Source organism: Carlito syrichta, unplaced genomic scaffold, assembly GCF_000164805.1.
Source record: "Carlito syrichta isolate Samal-C Ts95f unplaced genomic scaffold, Tarsius_syrichta-2.0.1 Scaffold311650, whole genome shotgun sequence".
Classification (NCBI taxonomy): domain Eukaryota; kingdom Metazoa; phylum Chordata; class Mammalia; order Primates; family Tarsiidae; genus Carlito; species Carlito syrichta.
The window spans coordinates 57799-82467 of NW_007255746.1; the positions used below are offsets into that span (position 1 = coordinate 57799).

The 24669-nt window shown below is 35.6% G+C and overlaps 1 protein-coding gene across 2 annotated transcripts in view; it reads left to right on the forward strand.

The window, feature by feature from the left end:
- Positions 1-23388, forward strand: part of IGSF11 (immunoglobulin superfamily member 11) — a 32863-nt gene extending 9475 nt beyond the window's left edge. For both annotated transcript variants that reach the window (XM_021717982.1, XM_008068904.1), the window contains 3 exons: positions 17845-17967; positions 18756-18906; positions 21081-23388. In XM_021717982.1, coding sequence (XP_021573657.1) covers positions 17845-17967; positions 18756-18906; positions 21081-21522 — 716 coding nt within the window. In that variant the 3' untranslated portion in view covers positions 21523-23388. The remainder of the gene's footprint in view (positions 1-17844; positions 17968-18755; positions 18907-21080) is intronic.
- The last annotated feature ends 1281 nt before the right edge of the window (positions 23389-24669 follow it).

The following is a 24669-nucleotide window of genomic DNA, read 5'->3' on the forward strand; positions in this document are numbered from 1 at the left end:
TTAATAAGGGGGTTAACAATATCATCATCAAGGTCCTCTGTAGCCGCATGAACATCACATGATTTATTTTCATACTATTTCTGTGGAATGTTGGAAGGAGCTTAAAATTACAAATGAACATTTGACAGTGGTTATTTGTATGTAAGTTGAGAAATAGCTGTAAAAAGAGCCTTCCATACCTCTTTAATCCTGGATAATGTTTATCAGTGACGTTTCTTGGTGTCCTCTTTGCAACTTGAATATTCTTTGGTACTTTAGGTATAAAAGTGAACTTGAATGCCAGGGATGAAAACCTGTATCTTTTATGATTCAAATGCTGGATCAGTTATCAGAATTACTTTGGATAACCTTATCTGTCAAAATAGTACCTATTAAATGAGTCATTTTTAATTTAAATTTACCTTTTGATATCTATATTAATAAAATAGATCTCAAAATTGCATATAATCCCCAAATAACTTAGATTTTATTTCAGAAGATTTACTTTTCTAATTATGTCTATATTTGTTTAATAAAAACTCATGATACAATCTCTAAGAAAAGAATATTTGCCACTAGGGGAGGGCATTTCAGAAGTCTTTTGGTAACAGGGGAATAATATTTTGGGATTAGAATTTTCCTTATGTGTAGGGGCTTGCTTGGAGGAATTCCCTCTGACCAAGTCTGGGACAACTTGAACATTAAAATAAAAACATAGTTCATAGAATAAGGTGAGAATCACTTAATCCATACAGGTAAATATAAATAAATGGAAGAAAAGGGAAAGCTTGTCTTATGGCAAAATGCCAACAAATGTATATAGAAGGAATAATGGAGTCAGTAATTCATCATTGATGTCCAGATAGCAAGCAAAAGTTTGATGAAGAACAGGGTATTTATATAGTTCCAAAGTATGTCCCCATACATTCTTATTAATTAGAAGAAAACCTTATAATGGAGATACCTGGTAAATACTACTTTAACCAAATTATCAGAGTAAACTTCATGAATAGTGTGACAAACTGATATCATGTACCTCCTGATATAGGTACTTAGTAGAACACGTCATCATTTCTGTGATATTCCTGTCAAAAACACATAACCTGAATCTAACCATGAAGAAACATTAAACAAACAAATGTGAAGGCAAAACTATTACAAATGGAAAGAGACTAAGGAGTTAGGATGACTAAATGCCATGTAGAATCTTGCATTAGAGTCTGCACAGGACAAGTAGTAACTCTACAGGATGTTATTGAGTTAACTGATAAAATTTTAATATAAACTATGGATTAGATAATACTATTATATCTGTTAAATTTCTTTTCTTTTTTTTTCTTTTAAAGATGGCGGGGTACAATTCAGGGTTAGGTATACAAATGTTCATTATACAGGTACCCTTGTTCATAAGGTGTGTGTGCCCCTCCCTCTCTGGCAGTTTCCCTCAACTGCCAATCCCACCTCACCTCCCCTGACAGTTTCCCACTGCCGCCAATCCCCTTCTCATAGTATTATGATAATTGTTCAAGGTCCGCTTATGAGTGAGAGCATATGGTACTCTTTCTTTGTTTCTGTGATAGATTACTGAGTATGAGTGTTAAATTTCTTAAATTTGATACTTGAACTATGATTATGTAAAGAATATCTTTGTTCTTAGGAAATAATCACCAAGTACTTCATGGTAAATAGGCATGATGTCTTCAACTCACTCTTAAATGGTTCAGAAAAAAAATTATATATTTAATGAGAGAATGATAAAGCAAATAGGGCAAAATGTAAGCAATCATTGAATCATTCTTGCAGTTTTTCTGTAAGTTTAAAATTACATTGAAATAAAGGTTACCAAAAAAATTGTCCTTGTATAATTCATATTCAAGAGTTGAGTGAATCTAGAACCACTAACCTATGTGGTATGCTTCATTCTTATACAGAGAAATAATAAGATGGATTTAGTATCTTCTTGGTAAACAGCACATTTGAATAATTAAAATGATATCAAAGCAACTTTGCTTACAGAAAGATATGAAATAAAATATACCCCTTAACTGCAAAAACAACAACAAAAAAGGACACCAAAACCCCAAACAACTTAAAGATGACTTTATTTGAAGCAAAATGCAGCAGCTTGGTCTGTGCTTCTGAGACTTGTACAGTAGACACAACACACACACACACACACACACACACACACACACACACACACACATATACACACACACACCCCAAACAGAATACTATTCAGCCTTCAAAAAGAAGTAAATCTTGTCATTTGTGACAACATGGATGAACCTGAAGGATTATGCTAGTTGAAATAAGCCGGGCATAGAAAGAAAGATACTATGTGGCCTCACTTACATGTGTGCTGTAGTCTCAATGTTTGTGTACCCCCTAAATTTATGTGTTGAAATATTAACCCCCAAGGTGATGGTATTAGGAGATGAGGTTTTGGGAAGTGATTAGGTCATAAGGGTGAAGCTGTCATTATTGGAATTAATACCCTTATAAAACAGACCCTAGATAACTACCTAGTCCCTTCCACCATGTGAGGACTGTAAGGGTAGGTTCACTGTGCACTGATTACTTGCCCAAGTGTGGTGAGATAAAACATTTATATACACAGCAAGTTACGTGAAGTGGATTTATTATTTACAGATAGGAAGCAAGAGTCAACAGAAGCCTAGGATATATTACAAGGCAGTTCCTCAAGGCTCATGAAGGCTACCTGGAGTGGATAGTCTCATCTGCACACGCCTACTTGCACATCAGCTGAGGGATCCCGGAAAGCAGCCCATTCTGGGTTCTGTATACCTATGGGTTACAAGAGTCACTGAACGGAAACATTGAAGGACATCCTGTTTCTAGGAGGGACTGGAAAAGAGCCTACAGGGTTTGGCAAGTTCTTCTTTAATCCAGGATGTTGTATTCTTAGCATTTTCGACTGTTATTCTTGAGAACTACAAGCAAGAAAGCAGGGAGAACTGGGTTGGTCCAAGGCCACCTGAAGAACTGTTCGGAAATGGTATAGCAAAAAGGTGGTGTCATTTATAAATCAGGAAATGGACCCTCTACAGACACTGAATCTGTGGCTTTGATCTTTGTCATCCTAACTCCTAGAATGATGAGACCAAGCAAATGAAGCCCATGAGACAGGAGTGTGCGTGGTGTGTTTGATGAATATCAAGGAGACCCCTGTGTTTGGTATAGAATGAGCAAGGCAGAAAGTAGTGAGAGCTGTTATGTCCAATTGTAGATGCTAAGATTTATGTATATATTGCATACGAAACTTCATTGTATTGCTCAATATTCTATATCTTTAGCAATATTTTATCTGCTCCAGATATTATTTTATGAGAAAGATATGTTTTAAAATCCCACCAAAATGTTGTAGATTTGTTAATTTGTTCTGCAATTATGCCAATTTTTCTTTATCCATCTTGACTCTATGTCATTAGGTGCTTACAGGTTTGGTATATAACATTGGTTCCCTGTGCTTAATATGCTTTTTGCATTTATTACTTATTAAAATTAAAAGTTACAGTAGCTTTCTTTAGTTTTTGTTGGTATGGTTCTATTTTACAGTTCATTGGCTTTCAACTTTTCATGCTGTGTATCCTTTAGAAACAGCATATATCTGGATTAGTTTAGTTTTCATTCTGCAATCTGAGAGCTTCTACCTTTTGACTGTTTGAATCAATTACATTAATTATGGTTATGGATACAGTTAATTTCTGATATCTTGTCTGATCTTTTCTATTTACTCAGCTTTTCTTTTACTTCCTTCCTCCCCATCCCTTCCATTGATTAGTTGAGTGTACTCTATGATGTTTTTTTCTCTTCTGCTTTTGAACTTACAATTTTATTTCTCTTAGTGATTACTCATGAAATTCATGAATGTGTACTTAAGTTAATCATCTGGAAGTACAAATATATCTACCCTCTGTCCAAACAATTAGATCATAGAAAGCTTCAGTTTTACCAATTTTCCATTGTCTGTGTGAATATTCCCTCCCATTAATTCTCTCTCAGCTATTTTTTAGAGCTTTTCATTCTATCCACCATGACTGTTAGCCTGTCTCACTTATTTTAAATTTCTGTATCTTTGCGGCATCTTGGTTAATTTCTTTAAATTTAGTATATTTGTTCTACCTTATTTATTTTTAACTTTTCTCCTTATTAGTCATCCTCATCATTGTTATTACATTTATTACCAGTTTTATATAGATTTCCCCAAAAGCTTGCCAATTTCTTGGCTCAGTATTGCTACTTTCATCACTTTCATTTTTTTCTATGTTCAGTTTTCTTATTACTGCAGTGTATACCCTTCAAGAGGTATTACATTGATGAACTATGAGTGGTAAATGTTCTCAGATTTATTTTCCTGAAAATATCTTTGTTTCCCCCACAATCTTGAATGCATTTAGCTGAGAAGAAAATGGCAGTTTATCAATTGTTTTTCCTCAAGAATTTAAACATATTATGCCATTTTCTTCTGGCCTTTGTTGTTGCTATTGTTGTTGCTGGTAGTCTATTTATAGGCATTTGTCTTTTCCTTCTATTTGCTTTTCAGATTTTTTTTGTACTCAGTGATCCGTAGATTCTAAAATATATTTAGGTATGTCTTATTTTCTATTTGTTCTTCTGTGGGTTTTGTAGTACTTTTTAAACTGAAAAATTGTGTTTTTTGTTAATTTTGAAAAATTCTTGTCATTATTCCTTTTAAAATAGCTTTTCTTTCTATCTTTTCCTGGTAGCTTTAAGTTTCATCTTTTAATTCTATGTGCCGTGTTTCCTAATGCCTTGCTTATCTTTAAATTTCTTTACCTCTCTGTGTGGCAGTCTGATTATTTTTTGTTGTTATACTTTTTATCTTCCACATCACTAGTTTTCTCTTCTGCTCTGATTGCTTGATACCTGCTCATTGAGTTTTAAATTTTCTTTTTTTTTTTATTTTAAATTTTTTTATTTTAAAATTGTGGGGCAGAATTCAAGGTTAGATACACAAATATTCATTATGCAGGTATCCTTGCTGATGAAGTATGCCTCCGCTTCCCCAGGCAGATTCCCACTACTGCCAATTCCGCCTCCCTGCCCCCACCATACCCCCACAGTTTCCCGCTACTGCCAATCCTTTTCTTATAATATTAAGACAGTTGTTTAAGGTTCACTTATGAGTGAGAACATGTGATACTCAGTTCTTTGTTTCTGTGAAACATCACTTAGTATTATAGACTCTGTCTCAGTGTAGTTTTAATTTGCATTTCTTTGATGACTAGTGAGGCTGAGCATTCTTTCATGAATCTTTTGGCTGCTCGTATGTCTTCTTTTGAGAAGTGTCTGTTCATATCTTTTGCCCACTTTGTATTGGGGCTGTTTGTTTTTTTCCTTTTAGCACTTTTGTGTTCCTTGTAGATCCTGGATGTTAGGCCTTTGTCAGACATACAGTTGGCAAATATTTTTTCCCAGTCTGTGGTCTGTCTCCCTGCTCTCTTGATGGTTTCTTTGTCTTTGCAGGAGCTTGTCAGTTTAATGAGGTCCCAACTTGTCTATTTTATCTCTTATGGCATGGACAATTGGGGTTGTGATCAGGAATTGGTTGCCAGTTCCAATTTCCATAAGAGTGTCTCCTGCATTTTCTAAGGTTCTTATAGTTTGAGATTTTACGTTTAGGTCTTTGATCCATTTAGAGTTGGTTTTGTGTATGAGGATAGATAGGGGTCTTAGTCTTCTGCATGTGATCAACCAGTTTTACTAGCACCATTTACTGAATAGGTTCTCCTCTCCCCAGTGGTTGGTGGTGGAGGCTTTGTTGAAGATGAGTTGGTTGAGAAATTGAGGTTTTGCTTCTGGAATCTCAGTCCTGTTCCATTGGTCCATATGCCTGTTCTTGTACCAATACCAGGCTGTTTTGATTATTGTAGCTTTATAATAAAGTTTAAAGTCTGGGAGTGTGATACCTCCTGCTTTGTTTGTTTTTGCTGAGGATTGTTTGGCTATTTGTGGTCATTTACATTTTTATATGAATTCCTGTATGCTGCTGTTAGTTTGATGGGTATTGTGTTAAATCTGTAGATTGCCTTAGGTAGAATGGACATCTTAACAACGTTGAGTCTTCCAATCCATGAGCATGGAATATTTTCCCACTTGTTTGTGTCATCTTTGATTTCTTTGAATGGTGTTTTGTAGTTTTCATCGTAAAGGTCTTTCACATCTCTGGTTAGGAAGATGCCAAGGTATTTCATTTTTTGTGTGTGTATGACTATTGTGAATGGGATTGTGCTTTTTATTTGGGTTTCTCTTTGTTTAGTATTGGTGTATAGAAATGCAATTATCTTTTGCACATTTATATCACTACAAGCACATATGAAGAAAATGGAAAGATCACAAGTTAACAGCCTAACAAGTCACCTAAGGATGCTGGAAAAGCAAGACCACCAAAGCCCTAACTTCAACAGGAGAATCCAGATCACTAAAATGATAGCCCAGATCTGGGACAATAGAATACAAAAAGATAATACAAAAATCAAGGAAACAAAAAGCTGGTTCTTGGAAAGGATAAACAAGACTGATGGTCGCCTAGCTAGACTGACCAAGAAAAAGAGAGAAAAAACCCAAAATAAACACAGTCAGAAACACAAAAGATGAAATTACAACTGACCCTGAAGAAATACAAAAGATTATCAGAGACTACTATGTACACTTGTATGGAAACAAACTTGAAAACCTAAAGGAAATGGAGAACTTTCTGGCATCACATACCCTCCTCAGGTTGAAACAAGAAGAAATCGAGACCCTAAAAAGACCAATAACAATCCAGGAAATTGACTATGTCATAAGAAAACTACCTACCAAAAAAAGCCCAGGACCGAATGGCTTTCCAGCAGAATTCTACAAAACATACAAGGAGGAACTGATACCAATCGTATTGAAAGTATTCCAGGTGATTGAGAAAGACGGAACTCTCCCCAAATCATTTTATGAAGCTAACATCACATTGATACTCAAACCAGGTAAAGATCCAAGATATTGAACTATAGTCCAATATCCTTGATGAACATAGATGCTAAAATTCTCAACAAGATCCTAGCAAACCAGATTCAACAACACATCTCAAAAATCATCCACCACGACTAAGTAGGCTTTTTCTTCCAGAACATTTGTTAGACCACAAATGTAATTAAATACGTCAACAGACGTAAAAACCAAAACCACATGATTATATCATTAGATGGGGGAAAAGCTTTTGATAAAATCCGGCACTCCTTCTTGATAAAAACCCTTGAACATCTAGGCATATATGGAACATACCTCAAAATAGTAAGAACCATCTACGAGAAACCCACAGCCAGCATACTACTAAACAGACAGAAATTGGAACCATTTCCCCTGAAAACTGGAACAAGACAAGGATGCCCACTTTCACCCCTCCTGTTCAACATAGTTTTGGAAGTCCTAGCTAGAGCAATCAGACAAGCGAAGGAGATCAGAGGTATCCAAATAGGAAAAGAGGAAGTTACATTATCCCTCTTTGCAGAAGACATGAATCTTTACCTCAAAAACCCAAGCGAATCTATCAAAAACCTCCTTGTACTGATAGAGGACTTTGGCAAAGTCTCAGAGTTTTAAATTTTCTATGACAATTAAAAAATTTTTTTGTTTCGTTTGACTTTTCATGGCATCATGCTCTTTTATTTTGGTGACTATTCTTTATGTGTTTAATAATGTTAAGCATACCAATTTTAGAGTCACCTTCATATAGTTTTAGTATTTATGTTCTTTGTATGCTAATCCTCCTGTTTGTTGTATGGCTAACTTTCCTTCATGTTGATCATTTCCTCATGTAAGCTCATCACCTAGGTTGTTTTTATATGGTTGCCCTAAGGCTGTGAATTATGTATGTTTTTTATATGTTTCTGCCAACAGCCCTAAGGATTTTCACTAGTTTGAGACCTTGGTTTGGGAATGTCTGTAACATACCTGAGTACAGAGTAAAATCAGACTTCACACATGAATGTAGCCCAAGTTTGTGAGATTCTGTTTTTCATAAGAGACTTTTACATCTATGAGCAGCTCAGAGTAGCTATAAACATCCATATTAGAGCACAATAAAGCAGTTAAGAACGTTAACTTTAAAAGCCTTGGTTTGAATTTAACTTCTGCTTTTTAGTGTATGGCCTTGGGAAAATTGCTTAACCATTCTGTTTTTTGTTTCCGCCAATCTAAAAGTAGATATGATATTAAAATAAAACTTCTGGAATGTTGACATGAGTAAATGAGTTAGTCATAAAATACTTAGAATAGTGCTTAGCACATAGTAAATGCTCAGTAAATATTAACTGTTTCGGTGATTACTGTCACTTGAGCAAGTGGGTGGAATTTTCCCATTCTTCTTTTTCTGAAGGAATAACCTATTCAAGGTCCTGACTGTAAAAAAGATCTCAGTTTGACCTTTCCACAGATACCCAAGACCAAGTTTCTTTCTCTTGTAATTGGGTGGCAATTGAAACTGTGGCCATTGTTCTTCAAGAGCTATATTTAATCTTGGCCTCTGACTTTGTTTTCATTTTGTTTCTGGCTTTTGTAGGCTACGCTTTCTCTTATAGAAGCTAAGCTATATATATATACATACATATACACACACACACATATATGTATATATATATTTACAATTGTAGTTGATTAAACTTTGTCTCTGTAGTTAAAAGGGATTGATTATACACTATCTAAGGCCACCATGTTGCCGCAACTGGAAATCGGATCCTACAGTTTGTAATGACTTTTTTATGATTAAAAGTTATTCTTATTTATAAAACCTAAATTCCAAACATAAAGTAGGAAGAGAAAATGTCTCTTAATCAGCATGTAGGCTAAGGGATGCAGTAAGTAGTATCCTATGGGTTATTTCTTGGTAATAGAAAACAGTAATTTTTATAAGAAATATCCATCACAAGATAGATACTAACACTGTGCTTTATTGCCTCCAGTTTTTTCTCTGTGTCAATATACACTTTTTTCTGTTAAATGGTTTCATTTGTCAGTGCCATTTTTTAACTTATTTATTTTAATGTAATAATATATTGGAGACCATTTCTCATATCATAAAAATTTATTCTACTATACTTTATAAGAATATATTATAACTTACCTAGTCCCATATTCTTGGATATTTAAGTTGCTTTGAAATTGTAGCTTTATTTTAATTTTAACTCATTATATTTAAGAAATAGTTTTGCAATTTCCATAAATGGTAAGAGATTTTTAAAATTATCTTTTTATATTTTTTCTAGCTTTTTAAACTCAGTGTAATCTATTTTTGAAATATCTTTGTGTAGACCCTGCCAAAGAATATAATTTGCAGTAACATAGTCTAACACAGCAGTCCATACCAATAATGCATTAAAATCACCTAGGGGAATTTTTAAAATGTCCATTCTCATGCCCCTTCTACAGACATTTTGTTTTAGTTGGTCTGGGGATGAATCTAGCATTAGCATTTTTTAAAAATGTACTTCTAATGTGTAGTCATGGTTGAGAATCACTTTAATACATTAACACACTAAGAAGGATATATATCAAGCCATGGAGGGGGACTCCTTTCTGGAATGACACACACTTTCCAAATCGTGCAGCCTCTTGGCAACCAGGAATGGAGATAAGCACAGTTGCTCCTCATGATAGTTCAGAAAAACTTAAATTCTACGAAAAAAAAAAACAACCCAAAAACCTGAGGGATATAATTAGGAAAAAATATCCTTTCTGACTTAAAGAGGGAGAATAACCCACATACCTTGAAGAAACACAGAGAACTTTAAAACTTTTTTAAAATGTGCAAATAATGGCAACTAATTTTCTATTTATTATTTTACCTTGATAAATGGAAAGCATATATTTATTTTAATTATTAATGGTTAACAGTTTCTAAAACTAAATTGTACCTTTTTATTTTGTGGTTCCTAAGAAATTCTTTGTTGTCCTTATCCTTTCATAATTTAATACAGTGAAGAGAGATTCTTAACTTTCCTGTTTTCCTGAGAACTCTTAGCAGAACTTTGGAGATCATTGCTAGAGCAAGAGAGTATCTTAAATATCACCATAGTCTAGCACTATCAGGTTACAAGGGAAAAGACCGACACACACAGATGAGACTAGGTTTGCCCAAGGTCTACTGGTAGAAAGAATACCCATTCTCTCGGTGTGTTTGAAAGGCTCAGGAACCTTTTTTGTCTTTTTCTTTTTCTTGAACCAACACTTCTGTTTCCCTTCCTAGTGAGAGTGTTTCTATAACTATCTTATGGGGAGCAAAAAAGTTTTCACCCACTTAAGCTGCTGAATAAATGTGCTTATTTCTGCTTTATCAAGATGTTATTCTAACTGAAAACAAGTTCTTCCTCTTTTTTTCTTGCCCTCTGATATAAAGAAATAAGTCCCATTTAATGTTCAGTACTCCCTCTTCTTTGGAAGATTAAATGTCACTGATTATCATATCATTTATAGCACTGTATAACATGTTTTTGTAGTATTAAGTATGTAGTACTAAGATTATCTCTTTATATCAGTATCCTCCAACAGGCAGTGAGCTCTGGAATGGAGGTAAGTCTCTTTATATTTGTATATTCCATATTCCCCAACACACTACTCTGAAAAATTTTCACAGAATATGGTGTGTGTAAGAGTTCTCAGGAAAACAGGAAAGTTAAGAATCTCTCTTCACTGTATTAAATTATGAAAGGATAAGGACAACAAAGAATTTCTTAGGAACCACAAAATAAAAAGGTACAATTTAGTTTTAGAAACTGTTAACCATTAATAATGAAAATAAATATATGCTTTCCATTTATCAAGGTAAAATAATAAATAGAAAATTAGTTGCCATTATTTGCATATTTTAAAAAAGTTTTAAAGTTCTCTGTGTTTCTTCAAGGTATGTGGGTTATTCTCCCTCTTTAAGTCAGAAAGGATATTTTTTCCTAATTATATCCCTCAGGTTTTTGGGTTGTTTTTTTTTTTCGTAGAATTTAAGTTTTTCTGAACTATCATGAGGAGCAACTGTGCTTATCTCCATTCCTGGTTGCCAAGAGGCTGCACGATTTGGAAAGTGTGTGTCATTCCAGAAAGGAGTCCCCCTCCATGGCTTGATATATATCCTTCTTAGTGTGTTAATGTATTAAAGTGATTCTCAACCATGACTACACATTAGAAGTACATTTTTAAAAAATGCTAATGCTAGATTCATCCCCAGACCAACTAAAACAAAATGTCTGTAGAAGGGGCATGAGAATGGACATTTTAAAAATTCCCCTAGGTGATTTTAATGCATTATTGGTATGGACTGCTGTGTTAGACTGTGTTACTGCAAATTATATTCTTTGGCAGGGTCTACACAAAGATATTTCAAAAATAGATTAGAATTATTAATTCTCCTTGAATCCAACAAGGACTTTACAAGGAAAGAGATTCCTGAGCAGAAAAGGATCTTAAATAATGGGTAGAAATTTTACCAAGTGGAAGTGGTTATTATAAATAGAGGATACTGTGCTTGCAAAGTCTTGCGTGTATAAATTTTTGACGTTTTTAAGTGAGAACATCTATGAAGCTGACATAAAGGCTCATGGGTGTTTGGCCAGAGAAGAGCTTAAAAAGGTGAAATCCAGATTGTGAAAGGCTTTATATAACATCAAAGGAGTCTGGATGTTATCTTCAAGACTGTGCATTTTCACTGACATTTATAAAGCAAGAGACGATAGCCAGATGTGCATTTGAGAAGCAGGGTCAGAAATCAGGGTGAAGGATTGGCAGCCAGGTCATAAATGAGATCCTTTGATAATAGCACTATTAAGAAATGAAGATGGGCTGAACTAGGTTGCTAGTGAAGTGGGTAGAGAAAGGAAAGGGGAAACTAAGGACAAAAATCTACAAGATATGGAGCTTGATTACATGTTGGGTCTTGGAAGAGTCAGAGTTAACCCAGATTCCTCTTGTGTGCTACTGTGCTACTACATAGACAGTAACTATATGAACTCAGAGAAGAAATTTGTAGATATTTGCTTGAAGAAGGTAGTTGGTTAGTAGTAGTCTCTTGGGATCTCTAAATGAGGATTGAAATAGTGATAATGGTAACATTTCTTGAGCACTAAGTGCTGTTTTCCTTTGAGAATTAAAGCTTAACAATCAACGTAGAGATGTGCTGATTCAAAAGAGCCTATTATTAATGTCAAGGTATAAACAAAAGTAGAATTGACATTTCTGGAAACTCATACAGCAGTAGGTAGGAGAGAAGCAGTCAAGATCTAATTAAATGGTCTTGCTTGTAGTTGTTGCCATGATATAAGTATGTTCATGGCCTTGTTGCTAGTGGCATTCATTCTTGCTAATAAATATTAATATATTTGTACATAGTGTATTTTATATAAGTGCCATGAATGGTATTCCAAGAAGTAATACGTTTTAGAAATGAACAAGTCCTTAATTTGGTAATTTCACATGTGATTCTATGTAATGTGTTAATACCAGGAGATTCAAATATGACATTTTTCAAATATTGCTCAGTAATGTTCATAGTGTTTTGCAGTGTTTGACTATTTGCTCTTGGCTTCAGTTGTTTGTGAATACTTCACTGGCATAAATGTAAAGAGGAACAGTTGGAATGTTGCCATAGACCACACTGACATGAACCAAGAAATGAACTTAAAATCTGAATTCACGAAATCAATACCTATTTCAATGGCAAAACCAAAATCAGGACAAGCAGACAGAATATTTTCATCATTGACTAAAGGAAATGAGTTAATATGAAGCATAGTTTGTCCTAGCCCATCTGAAAGGTCCTTTTGGACATTCTTTTAATGGGTACAGGTTCTTCCCCATCCCTTCTCCATCTCCATCTTAGTTCAGCCAGCATCAACACAAAAATGAAATAAAATTTTCTATGTCCAATGCAGTAGGATTTTAGATTTGTCTTTAAAAGTGATAGTTTAAATATTAAGTATTTGTGATACTGTCTTTAAGTTTAAGTAGATTTTTGCATTGATTTTATATTAACATTCCTTTTATTTACAGTTTTAAAATTATCAAATGTCTGTTTTAGGATGAGATCATTCTTAAATATTATTGAAATATATAAATAATTTTTGGTGTAATATATTGGTTCAAATAACAATAAACCATACATTTATCATTATAATTTTTCACAGAATTTCTTATATAAAAGTCTAGAACTATTATATAAGAAATATTCACTATTCTTATGGTCACTCATTTAAAACATATTTTATATATTAATATATTTATATACACAGCATATATTTTAATATATGCTTTATATATATTTAATATAACTGTATCTTTTATATATAATATATAGATCATGAAAAAAACAGAAAAATTTATGACTTAGGAATTTTTAATTCTCAAATCCTAAAGATTAATATCTATTGGGAATTTGGAGACACTAGATATTTTTTAAATTTCTTGACTGATTTTTTTCATGAAATTCCCAAGAAATGCCAGGAAGGAATTCCTACATGGATACATTACCAGGTGCTATACTAAGCTTATTACATGCACTATCTAATTTAGTCCTCATAGTAACCTACAGTGTATAGGCACTTTGTTCCATATTACAGATGAGAAAACTAAAACAGAGATGAAGAACAGATACACTCAAGACCACATAACTAGGAGGAAGTAGAATAGATTCAAACCCAGATTGTCTAACTCCAGAAGACATGCTCTTGGCATATATACACTCTACTAGACAGTCAGAGGTGGCATTCTGCAACTGTGGAGAAAGGATTGAACTGAAAATGTATACTTAATATTTGTTTCTTTCTAATTCAGAAGGATATTTAGACCAGGTGCATATCTTGTGTGAGATACATTGTTGCTGTGAACAAAGAAGGGGGTATGATGTCCTTTGAGCTTCCCAAAGTATGTAGTTCCACACTGTTGACCTTTCCTTAGTCTTTAAAGAGATTAAAAGAGCACTTATACTAACTTTATTTCAGCATGCTACTTCTGTGCCAGAGCAGGCAAAGTGAAATGGTAGCTTCAGTAATTAGCCTTGCTAGTTTCAAGAAGGGCTGTGTGTTTTGTGGCTTTAAACAGTCTGGTGCTTGCTGAAGAGTTACTCCCATCTCTTCTTTGCCTTGTCTACATAAACAGTGCTGTTTTGTTTCTGGTTAATCCTCTCTTATCAATGTGTCTGTTTCATTCCCTGATTACATTCTGTGTTAACTCTGCCCATGGTATGTCAACCTCATTTCTTCAGCAACATGTTCATGGTGTTCGCATCTAATTAGAGACAAAGGGAGGAACAGTGACTTTACCTCTTAAAAATAACTTTTAAAAGCAATAGTAGAGTTTTTCTCTTTCTACATGCCAGAACGCTGCTTAGAGAAGCTGTTTAAAATTTCCCAACTTGTCTCTATGGGAATGTCAACAAAATTACTGGTTTGGTGTGAGCTCATCAAATTTTTAGATTCCAGAGCTTAGAAAAGAAAAAAAATCAAACAAATAGCAACAACAAAATCCCACAAAAACAGCAGCAACAACAACAGTGTGTGGAATGATGTGGCTGACTGTCCAGAGATTATGGTTTTCCTGTATGATGACGCTGACACGTGCTGAAGAGGGAGAAAGGCAAGTGGCTTAGTTTAGAATACTAACAGCATTGAAACATTGCATGGTTAGGAAGTGTCCTGTAGTGCACCCTATAAAATAATGTGGTTTTAAATGTCTTACTGGAAAGCCAAGTACGCATATGGTGATCATGAGTTTTGGCCTTGGAAAGACCTGCTGCTACTTATGTACTGTGTGTTATTGGACAAATTGCATAGCTTCTCTAAGCTTTCTCATCTTTGAAAAAGTAGGGAATATAGAACCTCAGTTTGTTATGAAGATAAAATGAGGCATATTTAAAACTCTTAGTACAGTGTATGTGGTATATAGTAGACTAATATCAAAATGTAGCCCTTTTATTTATTGACTGATTACCTTTATTTATGAGCACCTTTCTATGTGCCAAGTAATTTCTATTTGATTTCCTAGGCCTTCATAAAATGGCACTCCTGTGTGCTCCCCTGGCACCCTCTGTTCTGTAGCCCTAGTTGGCACTCCACATATTTATTGTAATTGCTTGCCTATGTGTCTCATTGGGGTAAGGTCCTGGGCCTGCCTGGTCCATCATTTATCATCATCCTCAGAAAACCCAGCACAAAGGAAGATGCTCAACCAATTTCTTTATTAAATGAGTGAATTAATAAATGCATGCATCATGCATACTGTAGTCAGGTCTGCTTTCATTGACCCTTCCTCGCTGCTTCTGCTTTTAGTCTAAATAGAGATGGAGGTTGCCAACAGACACTAGATAATTATATCTTAGTTACATCTAAAATTAAGTCAACCCAGGATGGAGATAGCTCCAAGTATTGCCCCAGTCATACTTGGATTTGTGTCAGAATTTTACTTTTTTTACTTGTGCCATTGGGAAGCTTCCCACTTACTTCTAAATTTGCAGCAATTTGAATGGTTGAGATCACTGGATGTATTATCTTTCCTGCCTAAGGAAGGCAGTGAAGACTAGCAAGACCTTGGAGGTAGATAGCCCTCCGTCCAATTCCAAGTCCTAACAACCAGCTGTGTAATCAATCTTACTACCCATCGAAAAGTTTCAGTTTCCTTGAGTGTTCAGTGGGATTAATAATAGAAATGCCTTATAGGATTATTGTAAAAATTGAGATAATACCATATAAAAGCTTACTAAATGCCTGGTGCTTATTAATAACTGTTAACTTTAATTTTTCTTATTACTGTAAGTCATTTACATCTTATTGGAATAAATAAACTATGCTAATGTTGGCAAATTACTAAATGTGAACTACTGAAACATTACTTGGTGATACCAGTGCAGTGGCCTTGAAAACACACTGTGCAGACCTTCTGATGTAATGTGGGGTACATAACTGACTGATTTCCCCTCTGGATCCACCACAGTTTTGTGCCAAGGCCGAGCTTCCCCTGGGCTCTTCCCAGCTAGTGATGAGCCACAGTGGGGCCACTACTGCAGTCCACTTCTACATGGCATTAACTCCCTTAACAGGTGACTTTGGCTCAAGGACTCCCCATCTGCCTGGTGGAATCTTCCATAACCCTCTGCTTCAGCCTGAGACTCTTCCTGCATAGTCTTTCTGGCGTCCCTCTCCCCTTCACAGAGGTCAAGACCTGCACCACAGTCCAAGACTCTCCCTGTCTTCTCCAGCTTCCTCTCCATTTTCTTTACTGGCTTTTCCTCTGGTAAACCTCTTGCTTGTCTCGAGGCCTGATTCTTGGAGGATCTGAGATAACACAAACAACTGCAATAGTTTTTATAGCTTATCCCTTAGAGTACAGACTTGGTATTTTCTTCATCAGTTGCAAAGTGAACATTATTATAATAAGTTTAACTTGATCTGTATACTGTTGTATTTCCTCAGATTTAAAATTTGGAGGCTGGGCATGGTAAATCATGCTTGTCTATAATTCTAGTACTCTGGGACGCTGAGGTAGGAGATTCACTTGAGCTCAGGAGTTGGAGACCAGCCTGGGAAACATAGCAAGACTTCATCTCTACAAAAAAAATTAAAAAACTAGCTAAGTATGGTGATGTGCTCCTGTAGTCCCAGATAATAAGGTGGGAGGATCACTAGAGCCCAGTAGTTTGAGGCTATAGTGAGCTATGAGCCTCGGCAATGGCATGAGACCCTTCCAAAAACAAAAATAAAAAACTAAGCCAAAGTCAAACCAAACAAAATAACAACAGCAACAACTACCACATAATTAAAATGTGGGGGTGCTCACTATAAATTCTCCAGGATAAGTACCATTTCCTCAGGGAGATTTACAAACATTTAAGACTTTACATGCTAATCTGCAGATTAAGTTTTAAGGTTGTTTTTATTTAAGACAGTCTTCCATAGTTTTTTTTTTTAATGTTTTAAAAGTATTTATTATTTTAAGGGACACGTAATAATTGTACATATTTATAGGGTGCAGTGTGATATCTTGATACATAATGAATATGTTGTATAAAAAATCCAGTCAGGGTATTTAGCATATTTGTCACCTCATACATAATTATCATGTAATTTTTGGTAAGAGCATTCAAGATTTTCTTTTCTAGCTATCTTGAAATATACAATACAATATTGTTAACCATACTCATCCTACTGTCCAATAGAACCAGAACTTAATCCTTTTTATTTTTTGGAGCTACGTTAAATTTATTGAACTCCCCAAGACAAACTCACCATAAACAAGTGTCCTAAAAATATAAAGAAAAAGAATTTTTACAAATCAATAAGACAAAGACTATTGTCCCATTTGAAAAAGTGGGCAAGAATATGAAGAGTTCATAGAAAAGGGAATATAAATTATCTAAACATAAGAATATATGCTTGAAATCAAATAAGAAAATGAAAATGAAAATTGCAGTAACTATGCATTTTTCGCTTACAGATTGGCAAAATAAAAAATTTTTGTAAACGACACCAACCAAAATATGTGGAAACAGGCTGTCTTGTAAATTACTCCAGAGGGCAATTTGACAATCTCCATCAAATTAAAAATGAACACACCCTTTTATTTCTAGGAATTTATTCACGAATATAGTTTAAGATGTGTGAAATTACATATGCCGTTTCATTTATTTATTTTTAAAGTGATGTAGTGATTTTAGTCTTTAACTTTCACGAACCAATATTTCCCACTCCACCACCACCAATAAAGAAACTTATTCATAGCTCTCCTGTGTTAATCTGTTTTTAAGTCTTCTGCTGATTTATTTGGTTTTTCTATTATTTCCAAATCCTCACCTGATGATGATTTTTGAGACAGACCAGGTCCAGGGGACAGTCACCATCCGGAACATCAGTGCCCTGTCTTCAGGCTTGTACCAGTGTGTGGCTTCTAACGCCATTGGAACCAGCACCTGTCTTCTGGATCTCCAGGTTATTTCACGTAAGTACATGAAATTCTCATGTCAACTCTGGATGTGGAACTTAGATTTTTGTTAAAACAGGAAATGAAGTGTTCTCCTGAATTGTTTGGAAGTTATCTGAGAATTAAATAGAAATTCTTTTTGGTGCAAATTATTGTGAAAAGTATTTTGTAAGTGTTCTAGTATACTTTTCAGCCTCTGCAATATAATAATCTTTATGACAAAATATCTTTTTTCTCAGGATCATTAGAATCAAACCAGTTCTTACTGTATAGTGCTATATAAAAATGTGTAATGATCTTATGGCTATAGCAAGATCTTTTTTTTTTCCCCCTAATTTCTTGTATCTACTTAATGATTGGGTATCTAGATTATAAATAGATGTACTGAAAATTTCTCTTTAGTTGAAAATTCTAGGTTATTTGAATTCTAGTTGCAAAATGGAGTGATCTGGCTGGGATGAAGCAAAAAGGTATCCCATTGATTTCCAGGGCTCATTGGGGCAGATCAGACAAGGTAGACAGGTGCCATTTATTTCCTGTTCTGATGTAGGTGTTGCTCACCGAAGGTGTGGGAATCACTTGATTGTTTATTTATTCAATAAATGTCAAGAGCCTGCTATGTGTCAATCCTAGCCATTGGTGATAAAGTTAATTGAGGTTTGCTTTATATAGATGCAATATTTTAGATAATTTTGTACATGCTAAGCAGATTCTTTAGTAAACTTATTTGCGTAAACAGTTGCATAGGTAAACACTATTTTTCTTTCTCTTCTTTTCTTTAAATATACCTTAAATATATTTTGCAGCCCAACCCAGGAACATTGGATTACTAGCTGGAGCCATTGGCACTGGTGCAGTTATTACCATTTTTTGCATTGCACTAATTTTAGGGGCATTCTTTTACTGGAGAAGCAAAAACAAAGAGGAGGAAGAAGAAGAAATTCCTAATGAAATAAGGTTTGTGTATCAAATTATTTGTCCTGCATAGCCTATGCTGTATGTTTATTCATTTTGGCAGTTAAGATTTCTTTGCTAATCGTATAACTCTGATGGCCAAGAAAATTAAAGTGGCCAAATGATATTTCCTTATATATCCCTTTCCTCATGGTACTTCTCGACTTTATTCACTGGATCATGAAGGGGAGTGTTTCTGAAAAACTCTAATTGTTTTCCTCTGCTCTCACAGCACCACAACAAACAATACAGAGGTTTTCTTTATAGTGTCAGATCCCACAGGGTGAGGGCTCAGTCCTCAGAACTCTCCCTCTCACCCTGCAGACACCAGTTGCAAGTCTGAACCTCCAGAACTTCTGGTCAACCAGCTTCAAGTTGGAATTCCCATGATCTCTCTTTGATTAACTTGCTGGAGTGGCTCACAGAATTCAGGGAAACACTTATGTTTACTGGTTTAATTATAAAGGATATCACAAAGGATACAGATGAAATGTGAAGGGTGAGGTGTGGGGGAAGGGGTGCAGAGCTTCTGTGTCCTCCTTGGGCAGCTGTCCTCCAGGAACCTCCACGTGTTTACCTCTCCGGAAGCCACCCCCAACCAGTTCTCTTGGGGTTTTTATGGGAGCTTTAAGACCTCAACATTCCTTCTTCCAGGGTATGGGAAAGGGCCCTCTCTGGAATGAAGTCCTTAAAACCCACAATCAGAAAGACAGGAGAGATTAGAGTCCTGACTTGGAGCAAGTGAAGGAGGACTGGAGAAGGTCAGAGAGATTCTGTTTCCTGAGGACTGACATACCCAACTAATATAACAAAGGATGGTAACAAGGGCTATGGGAGTTATGAGTCAGGAACTGTGTTTTATATATATATACCTAGGAGGATACAAATGAGGTGTCCCCCTGCTGCTCCATAGCTCCAGGATAGGTGGGGGTTAGGTGGCTGCCACAATAGAAAAGTTAATTTAAAACATGTGTTTCACACTGACATTTATACCAGAGCCCAAAGCAAGAAGGAACATCTAAAGAGCATACCAGTACCTGTACACAGAAAGGCCACAGCAGTCTGGCTCAGAAAGGCAGTTCAGACAAGAATACAAACGTTTTAAGAAAACAATGCAGAAGTGATTTTTAAAGAAAAGTGACTCTTGGCATTGTGGAGATTTGAGGAAACAGGCTCAATCTCAGATTTCATCATGGCATAGCCTTGGAAATGCTTTAATGACTCCATTCTGCTTAGGGAGACATCCACAGCCTTGCAGGATCTGACCCTTCCCTGCTTATCTCTCACCACTTTGAACTCACTCTTCCTTACAGTCTGTGCTGCATTTTCCCACACCTCAGGGCTTTCACTAGGGCCTCTGTTCTTTTTCAGGACCATGATCCTTCCCCGTGGTCCATCTCTTTACAAAATTCCCTGATCTGCTTCAAGACTAGTCCAAGCATCCTCCTCACATAAGTTGTCTTTAGTCCTTGCCCTTAAGGACCTTTGCAACTTGCGTATGGTCTTGCATTGATTGCTACCTTCATTTCAATAGTAGTCTTCTTGGATCTGAATGTTTTTACGTGAAATGTCTAGTAGAGTGTACTCAATAAATGTTAAATAAGTTAACATCTTAAATTACTGACTTCTCTCGGCCTCTTGTGATTCTTAAGAGTTAGGGCTGTATACAGCATTAGATTCCACCCTGGCCTAAGATTACTGGGGAAAACCTCTCATCAGCACACCACAGTGTTTTTCCAAACAGCAAAGGGCAAAAAATCAGACCAACTCCAATTATTTCTTGAAGTTATCTCTATCCATAGCTTGATTTCCTAGTTATTTTATGGCAACTAGTTCAGTGGATTTCTTCATGAATTTTCTTTTATTTACAGTAAATAAATATGTATATTTATATACATAATATTGTAAGAGACGTTCTTTGGGAGATTGATATTTCTTCTTTTATTCTTGGAGACTGAGGAGCTGAAGAGAGATTTTCTTGACCATTGTCTCAATGACGTCAAAGCTGAGGCCGTCTGAGGTGGCCGTGTTTGTTTTTAATGATGGAGTGGTCTTTCCCAGGGATCTGTGTTTCAGTCATATAGCCTTCACATGAAAAGAAGGAGTCCTGGATAGGAGAATAGGATTTACCTCAAGTAAATCCTAATGACAACTTTATTTTTGTTTTTTTTTTTCAGAGAGGATGATCTTCCACCTAAATGTTCTTCTGCCAAAGCATTTCACACTGAGATATCCTCCTCAGAGAACAACACATTGACCTCCTCCAATACCTACAACAGTCGACACTGGAGCAATAATCCAAAAGTTCACAGAAACACGGAATCATTCAATCACTTCAGTGACTTGGGCCAGTCTTTCTCCCTCCACTCAGGCAATGCCAACATACCATCCATTTATGCCAATGGGAACCACCTGGTCCCAGGTCCGCATAAGACTCTGGTAGTGACAGCCAACAGAGGGTCATCGCCGCAAGTTGTGTCCAGGAGCAATGGCTCAGTCAGCAGGAAGCCTCAATCTCAGCACACACACTCCTACACCATCAGCCATGCAACGCTGGAGCGAATTGGTGCAGTACCTGTCATGGTGCCAGCCCAGAGTCGGGCCGGGTCCCTGGTATAGGACACGAAGGGATGTTGTGTTCAGAAACAATAAATGGAATTCCCCCATTCAAGGGGGAGGGGTGGGGAGTGCTGGGAAAGAAAGAGTTTCCTTATATTAGTAAAAAGTACAACGAAGAAGGCACCATTGTTACCTGGCCACTAAGAGGTGTGAAATGGACTGGAATGTTTCACCATGAAGACTTGTTTCTCCACCACAGATTCCTGGGATTCTGTCCAAAAAGCTGTATTTCAAAGATGTGCCAAGCCAAGGAAAAAGATATAAGAGCAGAATTTTACTTAAAACCCAAACTGAAATCCAGATGGACTTGTTCTTTAATTCATGCCTAACTTAATACTTTTTAAGAGACTGAAGTGCCAGATGGAGTTTAAATATTGAAATTACTTAAAAAGATTTAGGTGTCCTTAAGAAAATAATGAGCAACCCTATGACATGTTCTGCCTGTCTCTATTCCCTCATTATGTAGAGGGCTTCATGGCTTAAATGGTTCATACTGGTCCCCACAGGACTGGCTCTTCTATCATATAATCAAAACTTTTTACACAAACAAAATTCAATAAGAAATGGAATAACAAAGGAGACTTCTTTGAGAAGCCCCTACATATTTATTTATCTCTTCCGGAACCATGAATTTCATATTTGGAATATTGCTGTATTGACAGATTCTTGCCTGTCTGTGTTATTCTAGGATCTGTAACAGGTCCATGGCAATTACTGTGTATCTTTTCCTGGAAAAATATTTTTTTAAAAGAAAACTACTGGAGTTTTTTTTTTTTTTTCTTTTTAAAAAAATATATGAGAGCCATTGGGCTAAGAAGGGAAAGACTTGTTTCCTTGTTCAGTGATTGTGTTTAATGAGGCCACAGGTGGTCTGTCATGTCATTAAAGATCTAGGTTTATGGGCATGAAGCAGGTCTGAGGTATTGAAGCCTTGCTGGGCAGCCTGTCAGAGCAAGGCTGTCCAGGTGTCCCTTGCTGTCTCATTAGGTTACTCTTAATGAGGACAGCACCTGATGCCTTTTGTATTGAGGTAGATAACTTTCTCCTTGTTTGACAAGTTAGAGGTTACTTGTCAGGGCAGGAATTGTTTTTTTTTTTTTCTTTTCAAAATAATTCTTTTTGCAAAAGAGATAAGACTGAGACAAAAGGGATATCTTCTGATGTGATGCTCCTGGGAGGGTCTGCCCTGTGTCTGTGACAGCTTAGGGTCTCAATGTTGCCTATATGCATTTTATACTACTGTGAAGAGACTCCTTTTGTGGATATTACCTGACTTGGCTGGCTTTGCAGTTCACCAGATTAATTTACAAACTCCCCACTCGATTTTGTGCTATGTAAATCTAGCCGTACTTGTAGGGGTGACTATCTCGCCTTAATCATACTTTCAGCAACCTCCAAATTTGTTTCCTAAATTATTTATAATATTCATCCCATAATTGATAAGTGTCTTTTTTTCCTGGATGTATTCTCTCACTCCCTCATCCCACCATGCTTTTTGCCCCCTTTCCTGCAAGGGTAGTCTTCACAGAGAGTGGCCTCCTGGCATTTTTTCATTTATTTGAATGAATGGAACCCAGCTGCTGCATATAATATTCTTTAAAGAGGGCCACGCTCAGAACCTAACCACTGCAACCATTTCAATATAGATAAAAAGTTGAATTTACTTTAGTTTTACTTATTTTTTTCCATTTGGTGATTCTTACTTTGTAAAAATTTAAATAAATGAATGTCTATACTTTTTTATAAAGAAAAGTGAAAATACCATGACACAGAAAGATGATACTATCAGATGCTATTTAGAATACATTTATCTTGCATTCTTTATTCTAATTATCTAAAATTCAATAAAGGTTTATTCATATAAAATAAGTTGTCATTAATTCTCAATATTACTGAGTATGTTGTTTAAAAATTTAGTGTTCTTAATATTGCAGCATTTTTTTCATTCTCTTAAATCATATTCATAATTATTTTAATAGGAATATAATATTCCAAAAATTACTTAAGTTTTTCCTTGTTGTTAGAAATTTAGGTTGATTCCAGTTCTCACTCATATGATTGAAGATGTAATGACCCTCTTCATACATCAAGCTACTTTCATATTTCCTAATCTGAAAGTTCATGAAGACAGGGTGCTTACCTGCTTTTCTCACACTGAATCTCCACCATCCACCACAGTGCCTCATATGGGTGTTGAGTAGATAAATGCTGATTTCTGAACTGAAATTGCTGATTTCTGAACTGAAATTGCCAAGTCAAGTTATGAGCGTGATTGTAGCTCTTGATATATATTGGATTATTCCTTTGCTTTAACATCTTATGAGATAATTGTATGTTTACATACAGTTGTAAGAAATCATAGAGATCCCATGTACCCTGACCTAATTTCTCCCAATGGAAACAACTTACATAACTATTATACCTTATCACAAATTGGCATGGATACTATCCATCAGCCTTATTCAGAATTCACTACTTCTACAGGTACTTGTGTATGTGAGCACACACGTGCATTTAACTATATGCAGTTTTATCCCACATGTAGGTTCACATGACCAACACTATGGTCAAGATATGGGATTCCTTGTGCTACCCTTTCATAGTCACAGCCACCACTCTCCTTCCCAAGTCCCCAATCCCTGACAGTCACTGATCTCCATTTCTGTAATTTTGTCATTTTGAGAATACTATGTAAATGGAAAGCAGTTTAAATCTTTGAGGGTTGCTTTTTGTTGTTGTTCAGAATAATTTATTTGAGATGCATCCAAGTTATTGCATGTATCAATAGTTCATTCATTTTTATTGCTAGGTAGTACTCGATGGTACAGATGTACCACAATTTATTTAACCATTTACCCATTGAAGAATATGAAAGATATTTTGGTTGTTTCTAGTTTTGGGCCATTATGAATAAACCTGCTATAAACATTTGTGTATAGGTTTGTGTCAGAACATAAGTTTTCATTTGTGTCTAGAATAAATGTCTAGGAGTGCCGTTGTTAGGTTGCATGTGGTAAGTACATGTTTTTAATTTTGAAAAAAAAAAAAAAGTCATACTCTTTTCTGGAGTGGCCATACAGTTTTACATTTCTTTCAGCAAAGTATGAGTGCTCCGGTTTCCTACATCTTGACAGCATTTTGTATTAT